Here is a 16,317-nt window from a genome sequence, read left to right on the forward strand (position 1 = left end):
GCCAGTTCACTTTAGCTTTCTTGCCCTCATAATTGCCCATATTTAAGTTTAAAATACTAGTCTTGGATCCACTCTTCTCTCCCTCAAACTGAATGTAAAATTCGATCATATTGTGATCACTGCTAACTAGGGGTGCCTTCACTATGAGGTTATCAATTAACCCCATCTCATTGCAAAGTATCAGGTCTAGTATAGCCTGCTTTCTGGTTGGCTCCAGAATGTGCTGTTCCAAGAAACTATCCCGAAAACATTCCATTAACTTCTCACCTAGGCTCCCTTTGCCCATCTGATTTTTCCAGACTATCTGTAGATAAAACCCCCCATGATTATCATTGTATATCTTTCTGACAAGCTCCCATTATTTCTTACTTTTTACTCTGTCCAACCGTGTAATTACAATTAGGGGTCCTGTATGTCACTCCCACAAATGACTTTTTGCCTTTATTGTTTCTCATCTCAACCCAAACTGCTTCTACATTCTGGTTTCCTGAGCTTAGGTTATCTCTCTCTAATGCGTTAATACCATCATTAATTAACAGAACCACTCTCCACCTTTTCCTGGCTTCTGTCCTTCCTAAATGTTACATATCCTTCAACATTCAGGTCCCAATCTATATGATCCTGCAGCCATGTCTCCGTAATGGACTAGTATTGTATTTATTTATTTCTATTTGCAGCATTAGTTCATCTGTTTTGTTATGAATGCTATGTGCGTTTAGATACAGAGCCTTTAACTTTGTCCTTAAATTACTTTTTTAGTGTCTGTCCTTCTCTGCTGATTTACTCTTAGATTTGTATTCCCTGTTTCCTGTTCATTTTTGTCATGTTCTGTTTATCATTTCCCATATTAATACCTGTTTCTCTTGCCTTGTCTCTACTCTTTGGTTTACATCTTCCCAAATTTGATCCCTTGCTTCCACTATTTAGTTTAAAGCCCTCTCCACTTCCCTAGTCATGCGGCTCTCTAGAACATCAGTCCCTGCATGGTTCAGGTGTAGACTGTCCCAACGGTACAGCCACCACTTTCCACAATACAGGTGCTAATGCCCCACAAACTGGAACCCACTTCTCCCACACCAGTCTTTGAGCCACACATTCATTTTTCTAATCTTTTTTGCCCCACACCAATTTGCATGTGGCTCAAATAATAATCCAAAGATTATTACTTTTAAGGTTCTGCTTCTTAATTTGGTGCCTTGCTCCTCACACTGCCTATGCAGAACCCCCTTCCTTGTCCTGCTACGTTGTTGGTACCTACATGGACCACGACAACTGGATCCACCGCTTCCCACTGCAAGTTCCTCTGTAGTCCTGAGCAAATGTCCCGAACCCTAGTACTGGGCAGGCAACACAGCCGTCTGGACTCTCGCTCTTTGCTACAGAGAACAGTGTCAACCCCTCTCACTATATATCCCCTACTACACGACATTGGTTTTTGCTCCCCCCACTTTAATAGCTTCCTGTACCACAGTGCCATGGTCAGTCAGCTCACCCACCCCGCAGCCCCTGCTCCTATCCAAACAAGCTGAGAGAACCTCAGATCTGTTGGATAATTGCAGAGGTTCACACTCCTGTCCTCTGGGTCCCTTTACCTGCTTCACTAACAGTCACAGCCTCCTGTCCCTGACCACCATCCAAATCAGAAGACCCTATCCTAAGGGTTGATGTTTTAAAGTTATTTTTCAGTATTCACATTGGAAGGAATTGTAAGTATTTACTTTGTTATTCATGGAGTAACTAGTAAGTTAGGCTATTTAATTTTTTAAAAAGTTGTAGGTGAAGGTACAGGGGTATTGCTAGTCAAATTTGACAGGACTAAATAAGTACTGGCTGAGAATTTGCATTAATGGTGAATGCCATGAGTTGGATTATTTTTCCTCACTCTTAATTCAAATTAGCTTTGCACTGTAAGTTGCTGGAAATATGAATTTTGAGATCAAGGGGGCATCTGTGACCTTGGCGAGGGTGGTTGGTGGGGACCCCGAAGCAGACACGGACCCTGGAGGTGGGAAGGAGGAGGTAAAGGAGGTGAATGTCGATGGGGGTTGGATTTTTGGGAAGGAAGGGAATGTGCACATTCACCTGGACATCCCTGAAGGAAAAGGGTTGGGGCGGGGAGGTGGAATGTGATGCTGGGGGGGAGTTCCCTGTTATGGGGGAAAGGAAATGAGTGACTGGGGGAGAGTGAAGGATGCGGGAGTGTAAGTAAAACCGAATTAGCACCATGCTGTCCAAATTGAAAGTGAAACGAGAATCATGGTGGGCGAGATTATGTGCTGCATGGGAATGTGATCAGTGGGTGGGTGGAGATGCAGGTCAGCTCAGATGGCAACTGAAAGTGAACCCCAGCAGGCAGCATTGAAAATGCTCAGGACATTAAGATGAGTTTGAGACGTGAAGGATCGAACTGCATGGGAGAGTGCTTGCACGAGGCTCAGAAAGGCCCTGCTGCGCGCACACGTTTCCCTCCAGAATCACTCTTGGGCTGGCTGCTCCCTCTGCGGTGATGGGGCTTCCGGGCTGCTTATTTCCACCTCTTCACTGGAGGAGGAGTCCTCTTGGCTGCAGATGAGGATGTGGATGGAGCTGAGGGACCGGATGGCTGAGGGTGTTGGTCCCTTGGCAGAGCTCTCTGTGAACCAAAATCGAGATAAGTAGTGCTTGGCAACAGAGTCAAAAGCAGGAGAGAGAGCACTCACAGTTGCATTGAAGGAGCGATGATGTGGTGCAGGGGTGCAGGATCCTCAGGTGGGTGTTCGCCGCCAACCTCACCGTCACCACAGGCAGGGTCCACATCCTCACCAGTCAGCACAATGGCATGCTCCTCAAAGTGAGTGAGGCGCCTAATATGGGCCACTAGCCCCCCGGCCTGGGACATCTCCCGGCTGATGTGAGCAGGCTTCTCCTGCATGAAAACAGATGGAAAGAGTGTGAGCAGGACAAGTGGCACTTCATGGAATGTTTGTGTGTTGAACGGCGCCATGGACAGGAATGAGGATGTGAGCTCCAGAGGATAAGAGCCTGATGGAGATGTGAAGGTGTGTGTGAGAAATAATGATGTTGTCCCTTGAGGTGTGAGATCCCTGTGGATATGTGATGGGTTTGTGAGTGTGTGAGTTGAGAGTGATGAGAAGAGTAAGTTACCCTGGTGGAACGGATGAGACCATTCACCCTGTAGTGGCAATGGGTGGCTGTCCTCTTTTGTAGGGCATTGGCATTGACACTGCTGCAACTGCCTGTTAAGCCTGGTCGTAATGCCGCTGCCCATCCTGTGGCCTGAGAGGGGTAGAGGACATCACGGCAGGCCTCCACACATCCAAAAGCATTCCACTGACACGTTGCTGAACCTGGGGACTGCAGTCTTTTTGTCTTTTGTGGACATCTTCCCTGCTGTAGGCATGACCTGGAAATACTGAGATGTGTGCGTGCGGCTGGACTTTAAATATGGCGCCTGGTGTGAAGAAGCAGCAAAGTGAGGGCAGGCGGGCGGATGAATGAGAGCCTGCCTGCCATCGAAACGGCATGTTTTCCGGGAATGCATAAATAATGTGGCGGGTTTGGGATGATACAGCGTGAAAACCCACCATCATGGCCAATGGGTAAAACGTCGTTTTACTTGCTCGCTACAGCACTTAGTGTAAATCTGGGATGATTCCTCCTTGCTGTAAGCAGCATATCAGTTACCTTAATTTGGGGGGGAAAAAAAGGAAAAATGTTTTGTCCCTCTTTAACAACCGTATAACTGGGTCATTCTTGTTTAGAATAGAAAAGCTTTCCTTTTGATCCTTCATGTTAACTGCAACCAGAAATTATGATTCATGTCCTTGCCTTTATGTATTAAATCTTTGCATGTTGTATATAGATCTCCTTGAATTTATAGGTCTATCATTGTGTATTTTCTAAGTAGAACACACAGAAAGTTAATGCAGTTGCTTGATAAATGTATGTTTGTAAATTTAGCCTTTAAAGTCTGTAAACTAAACCTTTAACTACATAATTATTATGTTGTTAATCTTTTAGTGAAGATATTGTCAAGCTATATGCTACACAAGCTTAGTTGTGCATCTAATGTGTGGATTTGATGTTTGGATGGTTATCCTATTGAAAATCGCTTGGGCATTTCAAATAAATGTATCTAAAATGATGAATGTAGGATTCAAAATGATCTTATAGAACTCTTGAGTTCTTGTTTATAATCTCTCCTGTTTCCCTCCCTCTCTTAACAGTTTAGATTAATGTGACTTTTAATATTGAGGTAGCAGGTTGCAAACCCTAAGTTAAAAATTAATTTTCACTTTTGTTTTAAATAATGGATCAAATGAAAAGAGACTTGCTTTCATGAAGCATTTTTATAAATTAGAGTTTTGTGGAAATATTCAATATGCAAGAAATATATCCAATTATACTTGTGAAGTACTTTGCTTTTAGGTACAAGCTCCATTGTGATACCATTGACAATCCATTGGAAGAGGGAATTGAATTGCTTTTGCCATCTTGCCACCACATCATACTTACTGTTTTTAATGTGGACAGGGTAACATCATCCCAAGGCTATTCCAGAACAATAACTGAAATAATAGGCTCATTGTGATGTCAGTTATTCCAGTTGATTTGGAGTGAGTTGGAACTGATGTTTCCATTTTAAAATCAGAAGGAAAAATAACTGCATTTAGAGAACCGGACTTTTATAATTTTCAGAACCTTGTTGGGCCATTAGATATTCATGGAATGAAACAATTTGTTTCTTTTAAAACCAGACACCAAAATATACAATAATTTAAAGCCTGTGGCAAGAACTTAACATAAGAACGTAAGAACTAGGAGCAGGAGTAGGCAATTCAGCCCCTTGAGCCTGCCCCGACATTCTTTACGATCATGGTTGATCTCATTTCGGCCTGAACTCCAATTTCCCGCCCTCTCCCCATAATCTTTCAACCAATTACTAATTAAAAATCTGTCTATCTCCTCCTTAAATTTATTTAGCGTCCCGGCATCCACTGCACTCTGAGGTAGCGAATTCCACAGATTCACGATTCTTTGAGAAAAGTAATTCCTCCTCATCTCTGATTTAAATCTACCACCCCTTAGCCTAAAACTATGGCCTCTCATTCTAGACTACATTTCAGCAAATACAAGTTATTTTAAAAGCTTTGCATCTAGCTTGTGTTCATTACACTCACATTTTATGGCACATCTAAAGCACTCACTGGCTGAAGATGCTAAAAACTCCTCTGGATGTCCCCTACTGGCAACAACTTTAAGCTGCTCCTGTAGCCTCCTTTGGAAGGGCCAAAATAGTAATATAAATATTAATAATTTTAAAATAATATTTTAGAATCAAAATCATGAGGGGAATGGACATAAGAAGAAAATGTGCCCTTTAGTGGAAGGGTCAAGAGTAGATTTAAGTTGAATGGCTAAAGAATCAAAGGTGACATGAGGAAAAGCTTTCTTACCCAGTGAGTAGTTAGGATTGGGAGTGCACTGCCTGAAAATGTGGTGCAGGTTGATTCAATTGTGGTTTTCAAAAAGGAATTGGATAATTTTCTGAATAGAATAAATTTGCAGGGTTAATGGAAAAGGCACTGAGTGTGACTAATTAAGTTGCTCTTACAGAGAGTTGGTACAGGTGTCATGGGCCAAATGTAACCATTAACTCTATAAGTGTTGGCAGTCCTTTTCTTGGGCAATCCAGCTTCAACCCCACTTCTGGTGGTGATCGTCATCCTACACCTGATGGGGAGTTTCAATCCGCCAAAGTAGATGGGTTTCTGTGCACATTTCTTTGCCATACGTTATAAAAGCAAAAAAAATGCCGATGTGTCGGGAAGCTGGTAGGAACTTGCCAGCTTCTCCATTTAACGTGAATCTCCTGGCAAGTGGACCAGGTGGGCACACATTGCTAGTGGTGGTCAACATCACAACAACACCGAATATTTGCCTCCTGCCCCTTCCAGGGATCTGCTGATGACATTTGTAGAATCTCACAACCTATTGCGTAGAAGTGCATCTTGCAGCTGATGGATGCCTTGTTTGCTTGTGCCTGCTTTGCTATTGATGAGCCCTGTGAGAATGAGATGCTCTTGCTGGACTTCTTATAGATACAGGGAGACAATAGACTGCACAAATATGACAATCAATTTATGCAGGAAGTGTTAATGAGTTGGAACTCACTGCCTACAAGGGTGATGGAAGTGGAGATGATTAATGATTTCAAAAGGAAATTGGATGGGCACTTCAGGGAAACAAACTTGCAGGGCTATGGGGATAGAGTCAGGGAATAGGAATGCCTGAGTTGCTCTACAGAGAGCCGGCATGGACTTGATGGCTGAATGGCCTCTTTCTGTGCCTTTATGACTCTGATCCTAAGATGCTGCCTGACCTAGTTAAGTATTTCCAGCATTCTCTGTTTTTATTTCAATGTCAGGAAGTATGGTGGATTGCAAATTAGGATAAGTCCCAGCCTTACCCAGAGGTTCTATGTGCTTTGTAAAGTCTCCACCAACTTTAAACAAGCATTGGTTTAGGATGGGTAGAGACTTCCAGCCCCAATGAAGTTCTCACATTTATCTGTTCACTTGCTCAGTGGCTAGAATGTTGAGTGAAGCCAGATGTTCTGGCTACTTGATTGGTGAAAATAATGTCCACCTGGAGGTTCACACATTGGGCTACAAGCTGGACCTTTGAAGAGGTGGTGAATTTTTTTTGATTTCAGCCTTCTTGACTCTCCTTATCTAAAGACTCTCCTTATCTAATTACAGTTAAGGATAGAGAAAGGAAGAGAGCAAAGAATGGAGAAGGAAATAGGATAAATTAGAGTCAAAGTAGATGCAGAAAAAGAAAGAAAAATGATTGGATTAAGCGAGGGAGAAAAATAAAACAGAAAGGAAAAGTAAGCAAATGTTTTAAATAAAAAAAACGCTATGAACAATTTAATACCTGTAGGAGTTAGTTACCTTCCTGGGCCTCCAAGGCAGAGTGACATGCCAGGACCATACATCATCCCATTAAAAAGTTTTTACGCAGTGAAAGAGCAGCCCTATGTTTTTGCAGTACATTTAGCTCACATTTATGGGCAGAAATTTTCACTGAGCAGATGGGCACGCGTCCGACCAGCTCGAGCGTAAAATGACGCACGATGACGTTGGGCGAGCGTCCAGACATCATCTTGCACTTGTGCGATATTTCGGTCAGCGGGCATGCGCAGGAGTAGGCAGCGCGCCTGCCGACAATTAACAGACCTATTAAGTCCATTAAAGTTCTAACTGAATGAAATTTTTCACTGACCGTCCAACCTTACGGTTGGTGGGCAGGCGAAAAGGCCAAGCGGCCTTTGGATTTTTTAGGAAACCTCATCCACAGGCGGGATGAGGTTTCCAAGAGCAATTAAAAATTGAATTAAAATTTTCACACTTCATTTATTGCATGTCCTTGCTCATTTGACAGAGTCACATGAGGGGACATGTTTTTAACATAGTGAAGTTTTTTATCTCTGATTTTTAAAATCTTCAGCTCTGTGCCTCAAGGAGCTTTCATTGCGCGCACTCGCAACTGGCCGTTAATTGGCCAGCCAGCGTGAAACTGATGTTTGGGCCTGGTCATGGTCAGCTTCACGACCGCTCCCAGGCCCGCCCGCTGCGTCCACCCGACAAGGTCAAAATCCTCGCCTATGGCACAAATGATCAAATTCTTGACAATTGTAGACTGCAAGCTCCTGGCCTTGCTAGCAGGGTCATGACACAATTAATGGCAATTTGTATCTCTGAGACCGAATGTTTGCTCCAGTATGGGGGTGGAAATGGAGTGGCCAGGTGTGTAATGTTGCACCGCTGGCTTGTGTGCCAGTTTGCTGGCACCATCATGCCTGAGAGCCATCCTCTCAGAAGCTGCATTGGAATTGGAATGTTTAAAATAAGTTTGAGGTGTGTCAAAGGTCACTTACCAGAGGGAAATCCCCCTCTGCAATGATGTCTGGCAGATGTGCCCATTTTTTATTTCAGGTTTTTTTCAAAAAGTTGCTGAGAAATGCCCTCTCTTACCCTTACCTGTAATGGCATGCTGCAGCTCCTATCGTGTTGGAAAGTCTCTTATTGGCTCTCTAGCTACGAGAGCCTGCCCACCGTCCTTACTTGGACAACAAGTGGCCATTTGGCCACTAATTGACCAATCAAGGCAAAATCACTGTTTAATGACAGTTCCCGATGCAGTGCATTTAACCCAGATGTCAGGGTCCTGACCCAATATGCAAAATCCTACCCATGGTGCATCTCTTCCACACCACAAATTGTTGGGTTTTTTATGCAGTTATAACTCACTGTTGTTTTTCAAGTAACACCCCAGAGCACACTCTGCCATCCAACCCTTATACATGGTCTTGGGAAGCAGATGTTGACTCTGCGTGAAGCTGACATGATCAGTTATTTGGAATTGTATTTGTACTATTGTAATCCAGCCCATTTTAATTTACTTGTTATGCACAATTTAAATGGCCACGAAAAGCGACAAATCACCTTCTCTGGGCAGAGCTTACAGTGCCAGCATTAAAGTTAGTGTATCAGACATGGCTCCAAAAAAGGGAAAGTTTTAGAGTGGAAAAGATTAATTTCATATAATATTCTAGTTCTGAAGTGTTTTATTTGAATTCTACCACAGATCACTGACGAGAATAGCTGTAAACCAGGAAATGCGAAATGAAATAGCGGCAAATCAAAAGGTAGGCCTATTTCTGCCTTAGAAGCTGTTGCATCTCCATGAATCTAGACAACTGTTCAAATATTATTAAGTTTGATTTTAAAGCTAACGAGAAAGTAAGATACAATTGTCGGGATTTTCCGCTCTCGATCAGGACAGGCGTATTCGGTGGTAAGATGGGAGAATCTCACGAGAAGGCCCTAGGCACGTTTCGCAGTGATGTAAATCCGGGAAATGATTGTCTCCTCCCCTTGTCAATGGCAGGCCGCGTTTCTCACCATTGGACATTGGGAACTTAATTTGAATATATTTGCATATCATTACTGTGGCCACGTGCCGCAATCACCCCCCACGTCAAATTTAAACCCCATGTCGGCCTCATTTCAGAAAGGCATGATTTACAACTGCCTTTAAAAGGTGTGCACCTGGATCCTGGACTTTGAGGGGAACTTGGAGATGAGTGCACACAACTTAGCGCAGCGCTCACGAGGATCCCATTGCAAGGAAGCGGCTGCGTGGATTCAGGGGTGTTACAGGCAAGTCTCCACACTAGCTTCTTTGCAGCTGGCTTGTGGTGCCAGGGCTAGGCAACAGTGCTGGAGAGAAGGGGACCTTGGGCCAAGGGTAACAGTGCTGGAGGGAAGGGGACCTTGGGGTAAGGGTAACAGTGATGGAGAGAAGGGGACCTTGGGGTAAGGGTAACAGTGCTGGAGAGAAGGGGACCTTGGGCCAAGGGTAACAGTGCTGGAGAGAAGGGGACCTTGGGGTAAGGGTAACAATGTTGGAGAGAAGGGGACCTTGGGGCTAGGACAATAGTGACGGAGAAAAGGGGACCTCAGGGTTAGGGCAACGGTGCCAGAGAGAAGGGAACCTCGAGGCTAGGGCAACAAGGGGGAAGGACAGGTCATGGCAGCACAGACTGAAAGTTGCACACAAACACATGCTGGGGGTTGGGGGGGGGTGTGGGGAAGGAAAAGGCCAGGCAAATGGAAAAACGTGTCAAAGGTGAGCACTCTTCGACAGCTGAGACCATCTAGCTTGAGCTCAATTGACATGCCTGGAGTCAGGCCTGTCAAGCAACTGTGCCCACTCAAGCAGCACTAATTCCTTTGAATGCCAATGATGCTCTACTTTTAACCCCTTGCACGCAGCCTTCAAAATCGAATGAGTGCAGTGGTGCTGCAGAATCTTTGGGTGACCCTTGGGAAAGGTCACCATGGAACACTGACAGAGGGATGTGCTCCTAATCCCTGGTATTATGTTTAAATAGACATTGAAAAGTCACCTTCATGGTCCAAGCAAACCGCGAAGCCTTGGAGTGCAGGTTAGGACAATGCCTGCACCTGAGATGCATTCGAGGGGCTGAAGCTGTCGCCACTCGATCATATGATGTGGGGTAGTGCGTGGGCATGGTGAACCATCATGTGCACTAAACACTGGGTATCCATGTGGTCGCCTGGACTCTCCGGCTCGCGTGAAGGGGCCTTGAGAGGCAGCCATAGGCGATGACTGGACCAAGAGTGGTCCTCAGGAGACAGTTGCTGACCCTTGTGCCTCTCTTCGATACTGCAGTGAGGAGACTATCAGGAAGATGGTGCCTGATAATCTCTCTGTCTGCCTCATTGCTTATAGGCAAGAGGGTAGATGGAGAAGAAAGTGACAGAGGCACGTGTCTTGCCAAAGGGAGAAGCAGAACCCTCAAGACCAAGGGGTGGCAGGGCCTCCTCCACACACAGAAAATGAACCCCAGAGAGCTGTTGTTTGTAGGTGCTTCACTAGACCCTGGGTCCATAGACAGTGCATGTACTACCTTGCAGATGAGCGAGAATCAGTATCACCGATGTTAAAGGAACTGGTCGCTCACACATGCCACCTTTTGCAGGATTTAGCACCACGGGGACTCAGAGGGCGTTCACTGACAGTGGCAGTGAAGGTGACCATTGCGCTCAGTTTCTACGGCAGTGACTCCTTCCAGGGCTCCACAGGGGACCTGTGTGCTCTCTCTCAAGCCTCCACTCCTAAATGTATCCAGGAGGTCACGGATACCTTTTTTACCAAGGCACGCACCTTTGTCAATTTCAACAGCGATCATGCAAGCCAGGACGCCAGAGCACTGGGCTTTGCTGAGATATCCGGATTCCCACAGATGCAGGGTGTCATCGACTGCACTCACGAGGCTCTTAAATCTCCCTGGCAACAATCAGCCCAGTATGGGAACCGCAGAGACTTCCACTCTCTCAATGTTTGGCTGGTCTGCGACCATAACAAACGGATCATGCATGTTTGTGCAAGATACCCTGGAAGTGTCCACGACTTATAGCAGATACCTGACATCTTCTAGGGACAACACAGGCTTCAAGGTTGGCTCATCAGGGACAAGGGCTACTCACAAAGGACGTGGCTGGTGACGCCCATGCAGTGGCCTCAGACTGCTGCTGAGAGAAGGTACAATGGGGCTCATGCTGCAACCCGGAGTTTGGTGGAGCACACCGTAGAGATCATGAAAATGAGATTCTGGTGCCTCAACAGGTCTGGTGTAGCACTCGAGTACGCTCCCCAGAGGGTGTCACGCATTATAGTGGCTTGTTGTGTGCTACACAACCTTGCGATGAAATGGTCGGAGGACCTAGTTGATGACACAAAGCTGGACGGGAGGGTGAGCTGTGAGGAGGATGCAGAGATGCTTCAGTGCGATTTGGACAAGCTGAGTGAGTGGGAAAATGCATGGCAGATGCAGTACAATATGGACAAATGTGAGGTTATCCACTTTGGTAGGAAAAACAGGAAGGCAGGTTATTATCTGAATGGCTATAAATTGACAGAGGGAAATGTGCAACGAGACATGGGTGTCCTTGTACACCAGTCGCTGAAGATAAGCATGCAGTTGTAGCATGCAGTAAAGAAGGCAAATGATATGTTGGCCTTCATAGCCAGAGGATTCGAGTACAGGAACAGGGATGTGTTGCTGCAATTGTACAGGGCCTTGGTGAGACCACACCTGGGATATTGTGTGCAGTTTTGGTCTCCTTATCTGAGGAAGGATGTTCTTGCTATCGAGGCAGTGCAGCGAAGGTTTACCCGACTGATTCCCGGGATGGCGGGACTGACATGTGAGGAGAGATTGAGTTGATTAGGATTACATTCACTGGAGTTCAGAAGAATGAGGGGGAATCTCATAGAAACTTATAAAATTCTAACAGGACTAGACAGGGTAGATGCAGGAAGGATGTTCCCGATGATGGGGGAGTCCAGAACCAGGGGTCATATTGTGAGGATATTGGGTAGACCATTTAGGCCTGAGATGAGAAGAACTTTCTTTACCCAGAGAGTGGTGAGCCTGTGGAATTCATTACCACAGAAAGTAGTTGAGACCAAAACATTGTATGTTTTCAAGAAGGAGTTAGATATAGCTCTTGGGGCGAAAGGGATCAAAGGGTATGGGGAGAAAGCGGGAGCAGGCTATTGAGTTGGATGATCAACCATGATCATAACAATTGGTGGAGCAGCCTTGAAGGGCCGAATGGCCTACTCCTGCTCCTAGTTTCTCTGTTTCTCTGAGGAGATGGGTGAGCTGCATGTCTCCTCCGATGAGGAGGAAGTCGAAAGGGATGAGGGTGATGAAGTCCTGGCAGGGAAGGATGCAGGTGATGAGGCCATTGCACTGGCCAGATGAGGCAGGCGTGCTCATGAGACCCTCATTGCCACAGATTCCAGGAGGATGATGACGAGATGCAGTGAGGACACTCCTGAAAGCTTCACTTTGCGTCTGGGAATGTCTGACACCTGTCTGGCTGAGGGCAGCACACAAATGCTCCGTGAAGAGGTTCATATTGCGGAGATGCTGCTGACGTACAGCAGGCACATGGACTTTAATAGCACTTGATCTTCTGGCAGGCTTCATCGCCTGTTCTCTTCAGCACCACACCTTCACTTGTCAGGAATGCTGATGGGATGGCGGCGTGGTCCTGCCTCTAAGGTGCTGAGAGCACACAGAGAACATCATGGAACCCAGTGACGCTTGGGTGCGAGATTTGTACAGCAAACACAAGCCACATTGAGGTGCAGGTATCACTGATCTGGAGAGTGACTTTGAACCCGGACAATCACTGTGCTCAGAAGGTTACACACTGCACAGAGGAGAGGCCATGGACTGCGTCACTTGCCTTCATTTGTCCAGGGACCAAGGTTTCACATCTGATTGACATAAACACTGCTCATCATATCAAGGAGCCATAGACAAGGAGACATTCTTGAGAGTGTATTTCCAATGGACAACAATAGGTAGAAGTGATTTATACCCGTGCCCACGTTGTGCAACTACATCTTCTTGACCTTTCTAAACCTGTCTTGGTGCATCCCTGACATCCACAGCAGCAGGAGGTGGCCTGCTACGTCCTGTTGTCTGTGATGACCATGACGGTCATCCTCTGGAGGGCCGAGACCTGGAGGGCCCTGTCAGCTTTCAGGGTCCTGCTGTATGGCAGTGCCACCCTCCTCAGCCTGCAGAGCTGGAGTTGCTGGGGTCTAGAGGGGATTTGGAAGGGCCGGCCACTCCTGAAGTCATCTGGGTGGATGGCCTTGGGGTGTGCACTTGCTGATCCTCCTCGCTAATGGGTGCCCGAGGGTCCTGGCTGACTCCTTGAGAGTTAGGGGCAGCTGGAGCGGGCTCAAGATGCCCCGTCCCCCCTCGCATTGACACTGATGGATGCCAGCAAGTGCCTCAACGATGGAGTGCAGCTTCTGAAGTAGTGCAGGACCAATGTCCTGGACCAAGGTCTCCATGGCCGCTGCCACGCTGCCAGTTGCCAGTGTTGACTCAATGCATTGGCATGCCGGCACTATCACCTCCGATCTGAAGGAGGACAGGCTCCTCCATCATGCCTTGCATTCTGAGAGTGCAGCAGATATCCCTTACCAATATTTCCGAGCTTTTCTTTGCAGCTCCAGCAACTGAGGTATGACCAAGTCCAGAGGCTCCACATCTGACTCGGTCTCAGCAGTCCTCTGAGTGCTGGCACCCTGAATGTCCCTGCCTCCATCTGCCGTGGATCAGACAGTGCTATGTACTTACCAGATTGTGATCCTGAGACTGCTCTAGAACTAGGTCCCACCGAGGTGTGTGTCTCTGTACTGGTGGAGGGTGTGGGTGAGTGCTGCAACAGGTTTTCAGTGTCGGTGTCTGCGAGTTCCTCTTCTGTGGTGTCCTCGGGGCTGGAGTCGAGGACCTGGCTCATGGATCCCCTCAGCTGATTCCTACAAAAGAAAGGAGAGATAATTAGTGCATGGCAGTGGCCTGTGACACAGGAGACATCTTGTACAGTATGGTTGTCTGATGGATGTTGCGGTGCTGGATCCTCACTTGGTTAAACACCGCTGACCTCACCGTCAGCACAGGAATCATCCACATCCTCGTCACAGCTGGATGACTCTATTTTCAAAGTCTGTCAGGACCTTGAAGTCGGGCATTCCTCCACCAGACTGAGATCTCTCCCTTTTGCTGTGTGCCAGCATGTCCTGCAAGAAGATATATAGAGAGAGTGTAAACAGTATGCCTGCCAGGCATGTGTGAGTGGTGCCATGGATGGGCTGTGGACATGATCCGCAGGGCAGATGAAATTGTGTGTGTGAGAGAGTGAGTGGTGATGTCCCTTGAACTGGTAGTGAGTGAGATTCCCATGAATGTGTGATGGGTTTGTGAGTGTGTGAGTTGAGAGTGATGAGAAGAGTGACTTACCCTGGCAGAATGGAGGAGATCATTTATCCTCTTTTAGCACTGGGTGGCTGTCATCTTTTGGAGTGTGTTGGCACTGATCACCACTTCCACCGCCTCCCATGTGGATTGGTGACCTTGCTTGCTGGTCTTTGCCCTGAGAGAGGACATTGCGACGGGCCTCCACTACATCCAGTAGGCGCTCAAGGAAGGCGTAGCTTAATTTGAGGGCTTTGGCAGCCACCAGTTCCCAGCGGCTACCTATCCCTTAGTGAGTGTTAGCTCTGTGCAAGGGTGGCCTTTTAATATGGCGCCCGGATTACTGAAGCTCTGAGGTCACAGTGGGGCAGGCGAATCCAAGGCCGCCCCACCAGAGATCCAACGTAAAACCTGTGCCTCTGATTTTATTTTCACCTTGTCCCACAGTTTACGGGATGAAATTTCGCCATTGCCATTAGTGAGTCAAATGCCAATTTCCCCGTCCGATATTGGACTTTGCTGATTTCAGGGAAAATCCCGGCCTATGAATTTAATCAAAATAAAACATCCTTTTGAAAACTCCAAATTAATCATTTGGTGCAGGAGTGGCTATTTTCTATAAAGTGCTAAAGAATTAGAACTCTTGGGAACCAGGTGCTAAACCTGGAGTATTGTCTGCAGTTTTGGTCTCCTTATGTAAGAAAGGATATTCTTGCCAAAGAGGGAGTGCAGCGAAGATTCACCAGACTGATTCCTGGGATGGCAGGATTGTCGTAGGAGGAGAGATTGGGTCGACAAGACCTCTATTCACTGGAGTTTAGAAGAATGAGAGGGGATTTCATTGAAACATATAAAATTCTGACAGGGATGGACAGATTGGATACAGAGATGATATTTCCACTGTCTGGGGGGGGTCTAGAACAAGGGGCCATGGTCGCGGGATACAGGCTAGACCATTTAGGACTGAGATGAGGAGAAACTTATTCATTCAGAGGGTGGTGGACCTATGGAATTCTCTACCACAGAGGGTTGTGGAGGCCAAGTCACTGACTATATTTAAGAAGGAAATAGGTCGATTTCTGGACTCTAAAGATGCCAAGGGATGTGGGGAGAGCACGGGAGTACTGTGTTGAGATAGAGGATCAGCCATGATCATATTGAATGTTGGAGCAGGCCCGAAGAGGCGAATGACCTACTCTTGCTCCTATTTTCTGTTTCTATGGCTCTGCACAAAGCCCTGTTTATAAGTTTGTTCAAAAATTAGCACTTTGGATAAATCTGTTGATCTTGTTACCATTATTATTTCCACATCATTTAAGAATGTAAGCCCAGGATAAAGAAAATTAATTAACCTTTTTAATTAGACAATCTGTATTAACAAACATTCACAGTATTTTCACAATGCAGCTTTTCATCCATTAGAGCAAAAATACTACAGTGCCCACCTTCATCTTTATCCTATATACAACATCTATCTCATTATTCCTAACGGGCTTTGTTTGTGAACTGTAATCATTCAAATACTGAAAATATTTCCATGTGATACTTTGGTGTGCTGACACTCAGTACATCTGCCTAAAGCCAATGAAGCCAGAAGCAATGATGCTGATGTGCAAATTGCTTTGGACTTAAAGAAATGATTAGTTTTCTGGTATTCAGGCTTGAAGATGTAGATCAGTTAAATGAGGTTTGTGAGTACTTACACATTGAAGCTCTCAGCACGAGATCTGACCACGTAGGATACCAGTCAGTTAATTTTTGGCAGACGCGAAAGAACATGGCAAGAGCAGGAAGTGTTGTCAGCAATATACTGGAAAAAGAGAAAAGGGAAGGGGCCTGAGTAGGACTGGAATAATAAATGTCATGCCTGACCAAAAGGCAGGCATAGCTAGGACCCATGCAAGTACCTTAGCATCCAACACCTTTTATTTGGAAGA

General features: G+C 46.1%; 1 protein-coding gene across 2 annotated transcripts in view; it reads left to right on the top strand.

Moving 5' to 3' along the window:
• uggt2 (UDP-glucose glycoprotein glucosyltransferase 2) overlaps positions 1–16,317 on the top strand; it is a 400,098-nt gene that overhangs the window by 133,463 nt on the left and 250,318 nt on the right. For both annotated transcript variants that reach the window (XM_078545909.1, XM_078545910.1), the window contains exon 11: positions 8,653–8,713. In XM_078545909.1, the coding sequence (XP_078402035.1) occupies positions 8,653–8,713 (61 nt within the window). The remainder of the gene's footprint in view (positions 1–8,652; positions 8,714–16,317) is intronic.

The sequence above is a fragment of the Cetorhinus maximus genome, chromosome 7 (genome assembly GCF_964194155.1).
Source record: "Cetorhinus maximus chromosome 7, sCetMax3.hap1.1, whole genome shotgun sequence".
Classification (NCBI taxonomy): Eukaryota; Metazoa; Chordata; class Chondrichthyes; order Lamniformes; family Cetorhinidae; genus Cetorhinus; species Cetorhinus maximus.